This window comes from Strix uralensis, chromosome 7 (assembly GCF_047716275.1).
Source record: "Strix uralensis isolate ZFMK-TIS-50842 chromosome 7, bStrUra1, whole genome shotgun sequence".
Classification (NCBI taxonomy): Eukaryota; Metazoa; Chordata; class Aves; order Strigiformes; family Strigidae; genus Strix; species Strix uralensis.
The window spans coordinates 31,523,633-31,538,962 of NC_133978.1; the positions used below are offsets into that span (position 1 = coordinate 31,523,633).

Sequence of the window (15,330 nt, forward strand, 5' to 3'; positions counted from 1 at the left end):
GAGATCTGGCTGACATTGTTGTGAGGCCGCTCTCCGTAATCTTTGAGAAGTGGTGGAGATCGGGGGACATCCCAGAAGACTGGAAGAAGGCTAATGTCACCCCCATCTACAAGGAGGGCTTAAAGGAGGATCCAGGAAATTATAGACCCATCAGTCTAACTTCAATCCCTGGGAAAGTTATAGAACGAATCCTACTGGGGGCCATCCCAAATCAAATGAAGCACACGATTGGGAAAAGCCAGCACGGATTCACCAAGGGCAAACCATGCTTGACAAACCGATCACCTTCTACAACTAACCTGCTCGGCTGATGTGGGGCGAGCGGTGGACATTGTCCGCCTGGATTTCTCCAAGGCTTTCAATACAGTTCCCCACAGCCTCCTCTTAGAGAAACTGATATGTTACTGTCTAGACAAGTGGTCAGTGTGGTGGGTGGGGAACTGGCTGAGAGGCCGCGCCCAGAGGGTGGTGGTAAATAGCTCTTCTTCAAACTGGCAACCTGTCACAAGTGGGGTCCCCCAGGGATTGGTATTGGGCCCAATGCTGTTTAATATCTTCATAAGTGATCTGGGTGATGGGATCAAGTGTACTCTGATGAAGTTTGCTGATGATACCAAACTGAGTGGTGAAGTGGACATTTCAGAAGGGAGAGCCACCCTGCAGGAAGATCTGCATAGGCTGGAAGAGTGGGCTAACAAGAACCTTATGAAATTCAACAAGGAGAAGTGTAAGGTTTTGCCCCTGGGAAAACATAATCCAGGAGTGCAGCACAGGCTGGGATCTACCTGGCTGGGGAGCAGCTCTGTGTAGAGGGACCTGGGGGTCCTGGTGGACAACAAGCTCAATGTGAGTGAACAGTGTGCTGCAGCGGCAAAGAAAGCCAGTGGGATGCTGGGTGGCATCAACAAGGGCATCACCAGCAGAGATAAAGAAGTTGTTATCCCACTCTACTTGGCATTTGTCAGGCCACACCTGGAATGCTGTGTTCAGTTTTGGTCCCCACTATACAAAAAAGATGTGGACAGGCTGGAGAGGGTGCAGATGAGGGCCACAAAGATGATCAGAGAACTGGGAGCCTGCCATGAGGAAAGGCTGAGAGAATTGGGTTTTTCAGCCTTGAGAAGGCTTAGGGGAGGCCTTATCGCTGTATTCCAGTATTTAAAGGGTGGTTACAAAGAAGATGGAGACTCCCTTTTTACAAGGAGTCACATGGAAAAGATGAGGGGTAATGGGTACAAGTTACTCCTGGGGAGATTCCGATTGGACACAAGAGGAAGATTTTTCACAATGAGAACAATCACCCACTGGAATAATCTCCCCAGGGAAGTGGTAGATTCCGCAACATTGGACGCTTTTAAGATTCAGCTGGACACAGTGCTGGGCCATCTTGTCTAGACCGTGCTTTTGCCAGAAAGGTTGGACCAGATGATCCTTGAGGTCCCTTCCAACCTGGTATTCTATAATTCTGTAATTATTATGTGGGAATTTCCCATATGTCTCCATACTAGCTGCTGAAGAAGCTTCTTTCCATCCATTTCTAGGTCTGTTGACTTTGAATAAATACTTTGAGCATTTTCAGACCCACACCAGTTCATCACCCATTTTGTTTGCAGCTCTGCCAACTAAGAGCACTGCCAAAAGGCTGAAAGCCTCACTGGCCATGTCTGTTTTCAGATCACGTTGAGTACTTAAAGCACTGAAAGGCTTTATCTTAGAGAAACACAATAAATGTAAATACTCTAGCCAGACTGCTAAACTGTGTTAATTATTACTGAATTTGATTATTCCCTTAAAACGAATGTTCTTGTGCAGAAGGTTTATCTCTGAACTGGACATGCTGAAAATGTAATATCTATGCTTTAAATTGTGACTCAGAAACCGCATCTATTTTCTGACACACCAGTCTTATACTAGCATAATTCAGTTGACTCAGTGGAGTTAGTTCGAGCCCTATAGCATATGGGAGTAGAGAGTTTGCAAGGAGAAAAGGTGAGGTCTAGTTGCACAGACTGATGAGTCGTGGTCCTCCTGGTTCTGTCACCAGTTCCCTTGTGGCACAGAGTAAATCACTGAACTTCTGAGGCTCTCCATGTATTCTCCATGTTTTCTCCATGTTGCCTGACACGGCTCTATTTCCTGGCTTGAATTTTCACCAAAATGGGGCTTCTATGTCCTTTCTTCCCTTTTGAGATGCTGGGAGAGTGTGAGGGCTCTGAAAGGACTAAAGCATCCCATGTCGAATATTTTCAGTTTTGTAACAATGCTTTGTTTTTGATATGATTGCAGAAGTATCTGTCCCAGCTTGCAGAAGAGAGCCTGAAAATGAAGGAAGAAGGCAGCCATCTGTCTCAGGATGACACTGGCATTGTTCCTCACTTTGCAAAGAAAAAACTATGATGCGGATGAACTGGAAAAGCGATAATGAGTGACTGCTGATACTTTATTTTTTTTATTTCTATGATATAACTGTCAATTTGCACTGTACAGAGGAGGGGAAATAAAGAGCATGTTCCATGCATCTATACCCAGAGTGCCATTAAAAACCAAAATGCCTGAAACGCCGTTTCCCACGGTGAAGCAATGCTGGCATATCTGTAAGAAGTGGAGCAATTCTTTCTCACACTCTGCATGCTGGGAGTGGTTTCCTAGATTAAATCAGAATTCTCAGGGATTCTTAAAGTTTTAATTCTGATATGACACATCAGGTCAGGCGAAGTGTTTAGAAGCACTCAGCATCCTCCAGTGGACGCTGGAAGGAAAGGAGATGTGACTATAAATAGGCTTTAATGCTGCTTAAAATATCTTCAGCCATTTCACTCATTGCCCCAGTGAGAAGTAGGAATTGCATAGGACATCTAAAGCCATTGTGCTAAAACTAGTCAGTAGATGGCATAATATAAGCCCCATCAGCATCCACCTCCATGTGTCGTAGAGCTTGGTGAAATGATAAAATGTTTGTGTTGTTAAGCACTGACTGTACACTGACTGTGTTGTACAAATGCAGAGGGAGCCACAGTCTGTCCCAGGGACCTTAAAGCCTGAACCCAGCACAGCGAGAGCAGTTCGAATACACGTGCTGACAGCTAACCTGCTCTGGTTTTCAGCATTTTCCATGGTGTGATCAGGATGTTCTCCAGGTACCGTTGTGTTTGAAACTCTTCTTTTTGATAATTCTAAAGGGTGCCAACTTTGAGTCTTACAGACTTGAAACTCTCTTGAGAGGTTTTTTAAAGTGCCACATGTTCGGACCATGTCTCTTTTAGACATTTTATGGAAGCTCCTCGCTTGTGGGGTCTTTTTCTTTAAAGCTTGCTTTTCCTCAGCTTGGCAATGTTGAATTTTCCTGGCTTTCATGGAAAGATGCCAGACTTTTAATACTGTTTTTGTATTTAACTTCCCTGAATTTTTTAAGGCGAATACAACTACTGATGGCTCACAGAGTGCTGCACTGAGAACACAGGATGCACCAGCAGCTCTGGCATTATTATGAGCTATTGTTTCTGCACAGTTATTGCTTAGTATTTTGCAAAGTCCCTTTGAAATGCACTGTACAAGTTTCTGGTTCATTTCAATAGGGCTTTGTGTAGTAAAGTGAATACGTATGCAGACCGTTGCCAGAATTGATCCCGGAGTTATGCTTTTATAAAATGCCCCATGCAATCTAGACAGATGGCGGTTTGCAGACGTATTTCCATTCTTTGCCTGTCTAATATTCATCACAGTATGTTCTGTAAAAATTGCTGGTGCTGGATGTCCTGTTTAGATGTTGTGCAGAGGAAATTGTTTCCCGGCAGGTTCTAGCCATCCCTAAGAATGACATGGATGTCACAAAATACTGCAAAGTGGCTAAATTGCCAAAACTGCTTCCACCAACGTATTCGTTCCATTATGTCTTGTGCCAGCAGCCATGCTCGTTCTCTGAAGTACCCTGTAGCCAGGCAGTGTGTCTCAGAGGTGCCTGGTGTTGTTGCCTGAAGCCCTGTTCCATTTCATGGCCTGTGCTTTCCACTCGTTTTTACCAGAGGTGGGTTCAGATTTCATATTTGGCATTCCTGCTTCTCACAAGTTGAGGGATTCTTTGCATCCCAGATTCAGATGTGGCCTATCCAAAAGACAAGGGGAAATGAAAAACATTACAGCCTAAATCCTCCTTTGTCCAGACTTGAAATATGTTAAGACTTAGGTCCATCTGTCATTTAAAACAGGTTTTTTTTTTTGGTTTTTCCCTATAGAAAAAAATAATAATATTGCAAACCAGGTATTTTTCCTTCAAGGGTTGGGTTTTTCTTTGACTGTTTGTTTTTCACATTGCAGTGAAATTTGAGCACAGGACTGTTAGGGCAAGAGCTTGAATTGCAAGCTGTAAGATTACGAAAATAGCAGTAAAGATTGTGCAATTGTCTTCTAAAGCACAGCTCTCAAGCTGGTCATGTATCATCTGAATATGAAGTTCCCTTCATGCCCTTCAGCACAATCTGAGCACAAGGGAAGGAAATCACTATAAATGCAAGCATCAAATCTTTGAAGCTAACCCTGCTATCAAACTGGGGCTCTCACTGGCCTAATGGGAGCTTGTTAGACCATGTGGTTAAGCTTAATTGGATGTGAGACATAGCTGACTTTATATCAAAGTCATACGCCTCCAGCAACTTTATCCCCAGGTAACCTCAAATGAGAAAAGTATCACTGTTATTATTCTTTATTTGTATTGCAGTAGAAGCTACAGGTCCACTGCCTTTATTATAGGCACGGCACAAATCCACAACAAAGGCTTTCCCAGGCCAAAGAGCTTTAAATCAAACTTTCTGAAAACAGACAACAGGTGGATACAGGCAGGCAAGGAAAGCAGTAGGTAACCATAAGATTTTGACTGTCAGCAGAAGAATAATTAAAATGAGCGTTTACCCAGGGGCTTATTTTTGGATTTACGGGAGATGATTCAAACTACTTTCCCCCTCCTCTGGTTCTGAACCAGGTTCACAGCTTTCATATTTAACCTCCGTTTTTTTCCTGGCCAATTGCATTAGCACGCAAAATCCCTTCTTGAGAGAGTGGGCCTTGGTATCCTTCAGTCTCCAATTGCTTAAGTTTTGGTCTCCATCCAGGGCTCCAAAAGTCTTGACTGAGGCTCACCAGGAACTGTCCTGGCTACAGATACCTTGTCTGGGTCATGGGTACAGGCCCCTGCTTGCCACTGAGGAAGGAGGAGGCTCCAGATGGCATCTCTGCCCTGTGTAGTGTAGGTAGATGACTCAGGTGAGTGATGCAGATGCAGTGCCCAGCCCCACAGATGTGATGAGACCCAGAAATTTATAGAGGTGGTTTGGACACCCTGTCCTTTTGGGCTCTGTCCTGACACAACAGCAATCTGCAAAATAATGGGTATGGCCAGATAGGCAATTCCCCTTCTGAGAAGGTCCTTTCTCCCCCTAAAACTCAACATTTAAAAGCAGTTAAAAGCAATCCCAAGTCTCAACTAGCTCCTAATGATCCCTATGATCAGTTTTCAGCCTGATGTACTTTGAGAACTCAGAGATAATCTCCTTCCCTCTCCAACAGGCCATCATGCAATGCTGACAGGCACTCAACTCCTCAACTTCTCTCTACTACCTATTCTGCTGAGGAAGAAGGCCACTGTAGGCAACTACTTACCTTTCTCAGCTTTTGTAAAAATGCGTTGTTTCTTTTGGTTTATTATATTTAAAATCTTGACTTTTTTTTAGTTGGCATAATTCATCATCACTATAATCCACGCTGTTTGTTAATACATATATATATATATATAGCACAAAGCAGGCTCAGGTCTAGCCAAACAAATATTGATATTTAAAAAGGAGCTTCCTTAATATATACAAACCGTTTCAACACATCTCAACCAAAGATTGCACTTTTTTAATAGGAACTATGTTTTTCATCTTTGTGAAATCTGTATTGATCTCAAATAGACTTTAATGTCAATCTGCAATTTACTTTTTCTGAAGTAAAAAATAAAATAATTAAACATTTGCCCCATAAGATTAGACAAAGTTTCATATTGGCTTTAACACTAGATTAGTGTTAGGCTGGTTATATTCAGGGTTTTTCTATTCTCTAAGGATTAAGGCTGTGATTTGTTGAATTATACTTGAACTGGACCAGATGTACTATTTATTGAGCTTATATAATCTTGTTAATTTAAGTTTTGGCTTGTAAACAGTTGGAATTTGTTAGTACTTGTTTAAATATGTAGGAACTGTCACCAATATTAACTGATCTGTGTAACTGCTTGCAAAGTGTTTCAATTTGTGTTTCTTAAAAAGAAAGATTTTAATAAAGAGAATTATAAAGCATATACATTGGTGGGCAGTCGTCCCAGCAACAACAGGCCTAGCTTCCCAGGGGATCTATTAAAAATCAAAATTAAAAAAAATATAGTTTGGGGGTAAGAAGGAAGCAGGAGGCCGAAATGTTTGCTTTTAAATACAATTTCTAGAAGTAGTGATTCTTACCAGGTAGCTCCTGCTGTACAGATTGCAAGTGATTGCTGCCATCTGATGCTGAAGTTGAAGTGAACACATCTCAGCTGTTCGCTCTGTGTTTATTATTAATTGTTATTACCCACTCCTGTCTCTCTAGATACATACTCATTTTCCTTTTTCTCTTTATTTCCGAATGAACTGGGCAAGCTGTCTGGCTTTTCTTCATCTCCATTGTCTTCTCATCCTTCTGAAAGCACCCTATAAAATCATCCCCAGCCAAGCATCTTCTCCACCTCATCTCAGCCTAAGTCCCCCTGTTTGCCTGTTTACCCTGGTTCCCTTGTGCTCTCCCTCTGCCTTTGCTGACTGCAATCATTCTCAGCAGACTGTCCTCCCTGGTTCCCTCCCAGCTCCACAGGGACCTTTCCCACTGCCTGGCTTTCTCCCTGGCTCATCTCCATCACCAGCAACTGGAGCTCCTGGGAGGAAATACTCAACCTCAGTCAGGGTGGCATAAAGACATGCTTGTGCTAAATATTTAAAGAATGCAATGAGGACAAAAGCCAAGGGGAAACTTCAGCTCTAGCTTTGATGAATTCGCTCAGTGGAAAACATTAGGAGGAAAACTGAGACAAGGCAATGTCCAGTCCATGTGCAAGGCGGGGGCACCATCGAAGCACAAGCGATGCCTCCCACCACCCGTGAGGGAGGGAAATGGGCCCGTCTGCCCCACTGAATGGCCAGGGAAATGGGTCATGGGCAGAAAGACTGGCACGCAGGTTTTCTGACTCCACAGTTCATTAAATCAGTGCTTTAGCATCTTTTAAGTAACTGTTTTGCAGCTGAGGCACACATGTAATGTATTTTAAACACAAATGGTTTTAGTTCTTCTGTCCTGGATGTACTGAAACCTTTGTACGTGTGTTTTTGATACCATCTCATCACAGCTATGAATCTCTTGCTGTAGAACTCAGGCAAATCAATTTTGTAAGTGTTAACTTGACATCATATATCTGTAACAAAAGAAAAATCCAAACTGTGGTGTTCTAAACATAATGAGTTTCCAGTCCAGATTTTGGCACACTTAATTTTCTTGGTGGAAAGGGGAACACAGGTGTGAACAACTTCACAAGTGAACACCAGCCCGCACCCAAATACCAGCTTGGCCTTTTGACACAAGTCTGTGACTGACCTCCCTTGGACAGCCAGGCTGTAACCCAGCCGTCCTGCCTGACTGGCAGAGCAGCCCAGCTCAAGGCTGGCTGAAAACCAGAGCCCTCCCTGGGAAGCTGAGCGGGAGGGAGGACAGGGGTGCGCGGGGAGCCAGGGTCAGGCCGCTGTGGGGCTCAGCTGGGGGACAGGCTGCCCTGATGCAAGCGGGGCTGGGCTGATGCTGCAGCACACTCCGGCGTCGCACAAAGCAGCCTCCCTCCGCCTGCTTTTCAGCGCTTATGCGGCCTGGGACTCTGCTGTGTTTGTGCAGGTGGCAGCGAGGGCAGCCCAAGAGAACAGGTTCGCCTTTGCTTACTTTTCTACATCCGACTCCGCCAATCTACGCTTATCTGTGTCAATACGTTGATCACTCCTCACGTGCTTGGCTTGCCTGATGCAATGCCACGCCGTGAAGCCATCGGAGTACGCAGTATGTATTTGTGGAGGAAAAGTTCCCCCTGTTGTGGAGAAGAGGGGAACTAGATAAGGACCAGGGATCCTTCCTGCAACATCTTAGTGGCACTGGGTAATACAGCAGTGAAACAAAAAATATCCTTTTCTCTTGCACAAAAGAAATACCTATAAGGATCAGCCTTCTCATTGCAGGACCCAAGCTGGCCTTACTAACCTGGTGGCCAGGAATCCCCTCTACCTCCCCAGGCACATCACACCTCCCCTTTACTTGCCTTAAGCAGAGCTACAGTGAGTTACAGCGCTGGCAATCTGGCCCCAATCTTTATGAAACACACCATCTTCTACTAACCTAATATATTCAGAGCACCATGGAAACATGACTCCCCAGATGCTGAAGTGAAAGAACCAGAGGTAGTTTCCATCTCTTCCTTCCTAGGTGTCCCCTTTTACTGCCAACACAATGCTTGGGGGGGCCCTGCTGGGTGTCCCAGGGGCTTGGGAGCGGGCAGGGGGTGGTGGGGCCACCAGGATCCATCTTCCACACTGTGAAGATAGTTTTCTTAGGGCTCGTCTGCACACAGTTGCATCAGCCTACTGCAGGGTGAGATTTCTAATCAGATACTCAAGGTGATTAAAGCCAGTGAGCTCTCTCAGTTCACATCGGGCTTATTCTGGTTAAAGGGCTGTCTGTCAGGAGTGGTGTTCAGCGAATTGAAGTAGCTTCACTTAAACTAAAATAGGAGCATACGTCAAATTTTAATTAACTGGGTCAGATCTGAATGAGTGGGCATGTCCAAAAGCTTTTTGTGAGCTAGAAAGCTGTGTAGGGCAGGCTGAATCTGGCCTATTAAACATTTAAATAATTGCCAGGCAGAGTCTTGGCCAATATTCCTCAAGGTAAGACAGTAAGTATCAGCAGCACAGCCCTGGGTCGGGAGGCAGCTTCTCCAGCCCGATTTCTACCGATGCCTTAGAAACAAAGGTTCCTGTTCCAAGCTGCCCTCCCCTTATTCCTGAGCCTTGTTTGAGTACATGCATATTAGTTGCGCCTTCCTTAAACACTGTCTTGATGTCTTTAGAGGACACAGGAAGCCTGTTTTGTTTGTGGGTTTCTTCTTGGGCTGGGCTGTGTTTGCATTGCAGCTAGTTTATCTTTGGCAGATAGCAAGGTGTTCTTGGCAGCAAACTTTCACCTTGAGCTCAGGGGGCGTAGCCACTCTGTTTTGCACACCTGTGGTGGGGGACTAGGAAAAATTTGTCTGTTTGTATCACTGCTGAGATGTTAAAACGAGTTTCACAGCAGTGCTATTAGTGCTTTGTAGAGGTCCCGGCTCCCAAGGCGTGGGCACATTGGAGGGCAGCGTGTGTGTGTGCATGTGTGTGCATGAGCAAGACTTGCGCTGCCTTGCATGGACTTTAGCATTAAGCATCTGGCAATTGGACTTACTTTGCCAACACTACAATCACAAGTAACATTGTTTTGGTGTGTGCCCAAGTCGAGTTTCTAACCTCCTCATTTACCCTGGTCGCTATTACTTCCCATCGCGCTCTGTAGGCATGAGCTGTGGTGACGAGCTTGCTGAGCCACTGCCCGCACTGAGACATACGCAGGGACTGGTGTTCCCCAAGGTGCCCTTGCCATGAAGTGTGGGGTCTCTGGAAACAAGGCAGGCCTTAAACAGGTGTGCTCATAGCAGATTTGGCTGAGTAAAAAGAAAGTACACTAAGACCAACAGGAAGAGCAGCCCAGGTCTGTCGTGATGTTAATGGGGATCAGCACCACTCTGGCTGGGCTATTCCAGTGGTTATTTCCATCTGATTGCAATCGGGAAAGATTAACTCAGGCAGGATATGCTAGATATTAGTCTGCCAAGAGATCAGCAAGGCAGCCAGGATGCTGTAAATGATCCCAGAAGCATTCTCCTTCCTTTTCTCTCACAAATGAGCCTGGTTGGGGGTGAGGATGGGGGACAAGGGGTATTTTAGTGAGGCAGGGTAGGGGTTTGCTGTTGGACATTCCCCTCCTGTGCCAGGCACAGAAGGAAGCTCAGCTGCCTCAGGGGCACACGGAGAACTGGCAGGGCCACGTGTGACTGATGCCAGGCTGTGTATGAAATGGACCCAAGAGGTCTGAAATAAATTGGAAGGACTGTGTTCATGGGTATTTCTCACCAGCAAGCTGATGTCCCTCTGACTGCACATTTGTAGGCTGTGTGTTACCTGCTCCTCTGCTTTTCTCTTCCTGCAAAGGCGGATGCTGATTTGCAAGCTGCTGCTGTTCAGCCATCAGCATGTCTCTTCCCAAATCCCCTCTGTGGGGTCTGATCCCAAAATCAGCAGTGAGAGTCTGGTTGAATCGAGGCCTACTTAAGCCTTAAGGTAAGTACAGTACCTGTTTAAAACAGCATCAGATGCAAGTGGTGCCTAGCAGTGTGAGAAAGTGCTGAGCTATGCCAGCCCAGTGAAGTGGAAAGAAAAACTGAAGTGAAAGAAACCTGTCAGAAATACGGTATGGGTACGTTCCCCCTAGGAGCTGCTCCATCTCTCTGCGCTCAGGGCATGTTCACACCATGGCAAGGAATGGCATGAACTCACCTTCATGAATTACTTATTGTCAGCCAAGCAAAGTGGGAAGTAAATTATGTTTGCTTAAACCACCGTGCAGGTGGTCTAAGCAAGTGGATGTTAGCTCAGAAGGAGCAGGGGAGGTGCGTGCACTGGGAGTTAGTGTGGGTCAGCTGATACACGATAACTAGCGCCGCTGTGGTATTTTGATTACTTGTGATTGTGTGAACATGCCTGAAGAAGCAGAGCAGTGCTTATGAGGTTTTTGAAGCTCGTATCTGCTCTTATTTGGTCCTGGAGGCTTTCAGCAAAGACCACCCACTGAAACAAAGAAGAATCATTTTCCTGAAATGCAAAGGACCAAGACATGTATTCAACCTCTTTCAATGACCTTCTATGATCTTGTGGAGCCTCTGAATTCCTCTTTACCTACAAGAGGTTTACTACAGTGCAAAACGAGTTCTTGGAGCAAAAAGACACTCCTTTCTAAGGGGGTAGGGGTTGTTGAGGCTTCAGATCTTCCATCTTTAAAGAGTAATGCTTCAAGGCGAGTTTTCATAGGTGGCTAAAATAATCTTTTCCCACCACTTTCCTCATGTCAGCATTTCTAGAGCTCCAGTGTGTTGCGGCTGCTGTTGTTATGTAAGGATTTATGAATGGCTGCAAAGTTCAAAGGCATATTGGCAACCCTGATTCCCGAAAAGCCAGGAGTCAGCCCAAGCCCTGCCCCATTTCCCAAGAAGAAGTTGTTTGCCAACTATTTCTTTTTCTAACTTTTTTTTTTGTTAGCCCACAAACTTTAGGATCTCTTTATTCACCTCCCAGTTTTTTGAGCATTTAGCAACTAGTTTTGTGTTTTCAAATCTTTTATCCACAACCTAGAGGGCTAGGGACATACTTTGGTTATAAATGAAAGTTACAATTCCCTTGTTTCAAGGAGCTGGGATTTTAGGATATATTCCCCACAGCATAAAAGTTGTGATAAAATCACAGGAGTTGCCAGCAGTGCACAGAGTCTCCTCTGTCTGGAAGAGGAGGCACTGGACTGCAGTGAGCTGCAGGCATCACTAGCTACTGTCATGTTAGTGAATCAAACAAAAATAACATTGTGGTTAAACATCAGCTCTGCAGGCCTAACTAAAGAAGATAACCTCATCGCTTGCTTTCTGGCTGCAGTGCTTCACAAAAGTGCTGCCTTTGTAATCCTCTGGATTAATGTTCACACTCAAGCTCTCTGTCCCAGAAGGTCCCTGCAGCCCTGGCAGAGTGCGTTTAAAAGTATAAAGCCCTCTCTGGGATGCAGAGGAGGCTGGTGCCAGCCAGGCATCTCCTGGGACATGTGGCTGCGGCTGCTTCCAAACTGGGAGCATTTCAGCCCAAGAGATCTTCCGTTCTTCCCTCTCATTCCTCTTCACTGTTGCTTTAATTTCAGCTTCGTGCCGCCTTTCACGTAGCCCCCCTCAGCTTGAATCAGATCCCTATTGTCTGTGTTGTCAACACAGCTGTTTAAATCCCTTCCCCCAAATACCCCCTCTTTCCAGAAAGCCCCTGCCTGCAAGGGCCAGGCGCTGTTCTGAGTTTGCAGCTTTTTGTCAGGTCCTGGGCTGAGCTCAGACTCCTGTTTGGACCAGCACGAGATCAAAATGAAACAAACTCAGGAAAATCCTCCACTTCAGCAAAGCCTGATGCTCGCTGCCTGCGTGCCAGTGGCTGCTGCAGTGCTCCAGCCTGAGACTGACGGGCAATGCAGAGTGAAGCGAATGATTAGCATTATTAAAAATGCTTTGCAATTATACAGCACCTTTTCATCTAAAGATTTCAAAGCTTTGTAGCACTCACACAAAGTTACTTATTATCCCCGGCATTTAGCAGAGTCAGGAAACGCAGGAAAGCAGCTAAGTGACTCGCCTTAGGTCATGCAGTAAGTCGGCGTCAGAGGTGGGAACTCGGCCCCGAAGTGCTGACTCTATGGCTCATGCCCCAACGCGAGGACACACCTCACCTTCTCCTGTGCCAGGCCAGCTCCCTGGGGGGTGCAGAGATGGGGGAAGCGCTCAGCCCACCCGGAGGGTCGGCACAGCCCAGGCAGTGCTCAGGAGGAGGCACCTGGCTGGGAGTAGCATCCACCATTCCTAAGTGCTGCTCCTTCCCCCAGGAGCCCCGTGCACACCGCCGAGGGGCTGCTGTGGGATCTGTTGCACCTGAAGCTGCAGTCCAGCTTGCCAAGGCACAGTGTGGCCGAGCCCATGGCAGCCAGCAACCTGGAGGGCAAGGTGTGGTGTGATGTGCCCCTCGGCTGAGCATCACCACTGCAGCCCCCATCTCCAGCACGCTCCCTCCAGCCCGCTGGCCGTACGCACGCGGGAAGACTACAAGGACCTTTCCGGACAGGGGACATCTCTAGAGACGCTTCAACCTTGACACCCCAGAACACGCTATGCAAGAACTGGTGAGGACCAGAGGTGGTTTTACTTATATCAGCACAGCCCCGGCTACAGTGAAGGTGCAGCAGCACTGACTTCCTCCAGATCAGATGGTCCAAGCCTGCCAAGGAGCCTGGATATACGTGCAGACACCTGCCAGGAGATCAGAAATACGTTTCTAAGATGTTAGGCTCTTTGTCTGGCTCAGCCAGCTGTGCTCCAGGATGCACTGGGTGCCAAACCTCCGTGCCTTGCAGCAGGAGAGCTGAAAACGTCAAGCCCTTGTACACTGACACTTCTCTGACTTCAGTCCAGTGCTGGGACTCTGAGACAGTGTGTCAGCAGGGAGGAAAGCCAGAAGGAAGAGTGAGAGGAGAGAGAGAGAAAAAAAAGCAGATGTGAAACAGGGTGAAGAGAGGCAGGTAGACCTCTAGACCTCACTGATCAGGAGACAGCTTTGGCCTGGGTCTTTTGGCCCTGCTGAGGTAAAACACATTTTTGGTGTTTACCACAAAAGGTGACTTGCAGAGTTTTATTTTTAAGCTAAAAAAAAATATTTCTAAAAAGAGCAACTAATCTGCTTCTGCTCTTCCACTGTGTTGTTTATTTTTACCTTAGAAATATCAGGAAACTCCACTTTGGTCAAGTTTTTTCTAGGAGACTTGAGAAGCTTCAGGTTTTTAAATGATAAACAGTACCCCACTTAAAATATTATATCCCTGTGATCAAGGCAGTGTGACTGATACAGCTTCAGACTCCCAAGGGGTGTATTTAAATAAATAACAGGAACTAATCCATATAGTCAGCTTTCCTTAGGAGCTGGGGGATTTACATGTCTAAACTTTACTGTGATGAGACTCCAGGACTGGGGATAAAACTCCAGTTAATTAAGGGTAACTACACTGGGGATAAAACCCAGGCAAGGGGAAAAACTTGAAGCAGAGACTGCAGTTGAATGAATTTCAACCTCAGAAATGATACCGAGAATGAGCAGTTATTACAAGGAATTACTTTAAAAAGCAAAATAACTGATTGGGTATAAAAGCTATGTCTCAAAAGCGAGTTGGAGTTTTGACTTTTAAAGGATATTAATAAAAATGGGAAAATGTTTTTCCTGGTTGCATATGGCTGAAGAAAACAGGGAAGGAAAAAGAGAGATTACATGGGATAGAGGTTAATGTGTGTTAGGTATGTGCAAAACCCAAACTCGTACTTTGCCTTAACTTTCACTGAGGATGTTAATCATGTGACTACAGATGAGAAGGCTAATGGGATGGGGGTATGGAAATGTTCACGGTCAGGATAGAAGCAAATCTCAGGGCTCCTTCCTGCACCGAAGGCAGAGAAGGCAGAGGAACGGGCTAATCCGCATGCCAGAGCTCTGGAAGAACTGGCCCGATGTCTTTAACAGGTCCCTCAGTCAGGGACAGGAGCACAGCGAGCATGTACAGAAGAAGTGAACTGATCTGGACAAGAACAGGCATGAAGGTTTCAGCTTAATAGTATATGGAAAGCTTCAGAAAAATTGGTGAAGGAAAAGCTAGCAAAAGAGAGAGAGGTAAATGGCATGAGATTAAATGGGTTTATCAAACCTATTTATCTTTCTTGGGTAAGGCAAGCTGCAAGCCATTTGCTTAGTGAAGGAAATGGGGTGGATCTCACCTATCTGGACTTAAATTGCACATTTCATATGGTGCCATGTAGAAAGTTCTTAAGAAAATGGAGAAGTGATTTAGCACAAGGTATAAACCCCATAGAGATCTGCTGTGAGAGCACTACATGGCTGTCAGGCTGGAGGGCAGTTACCAGGGGAGTGTTAAACATCACTCCTGGAGATCTGGCAAAGTGCTTTTGTAATGAGCTTGGCACTAACGTTAGCGGAGAACTGGTGAAATTGCTGATGACAGAAAATATGAAGCAACCTCAGGACAAAGGAGGTTTGAGACATTACACAGAAAAAAGTAGTCAGCAGCAGAAAGTGGCAGTCACAGGCACAGATGACCAAACCCTTTCCTACAGGCTAGCTGGCAGCTCACACTTCGATCACCAAATAACTGACTTGACAACACGGTGGAAAGGAAGCAAGAAATACAATCCCAGAAGGCAGCAGGAAAGGTGCAGCAAAGGCTGCAGCGAAGGCTGGGGTGTGCTCAAGGAGAGGCTATCTTGCTTCATTTTGCAAAGCGAATGCTGAGAACAGGAGGATTTCTCTGCGCAAATACTCCCAAGAAGGGAGAGGGAAGAGCTGATGGTGCTAA

At 45.8% G+C, this 15,330-nt stretch overlaps 1 protein-coding gene across 13 annotated transcripts in view; it reads left to right on the top strand.

The window, feature by feature from the left end:
* RBM20 (RNA binding motif protein 20) overlaps positions 1 to 6,331 on the top strand; it is a 108,581-nt gene extending 102,250 nt beyond the window's left edge. For 6 of the 13 annotated variants that reach the window (XM_074875263.1, XM_074875266.1, XM_074875268.1 and 3 more), the window contains exon 14: positions 2,287 to 6,331. In XM_074875263.1, coding sequence (XP_074731364.1) covers positions 2,287 to 2,397 — 111 coding nt within the window. In that variant the 3' untranslated portion in view covers positions 2,398 to 6,331. The remainder of the gene's footprint in view (positions 1 to 2,286) is intronic. The other 7 variants (XR_012629712.1, XR_012629713.1, XR_012629711.1 and 4 more) reach the window with 7 other exon arrangements.
* The last annotated feature ends 8,999 nt before the right edge of the window (positions 6,332 to 15,330 follow it).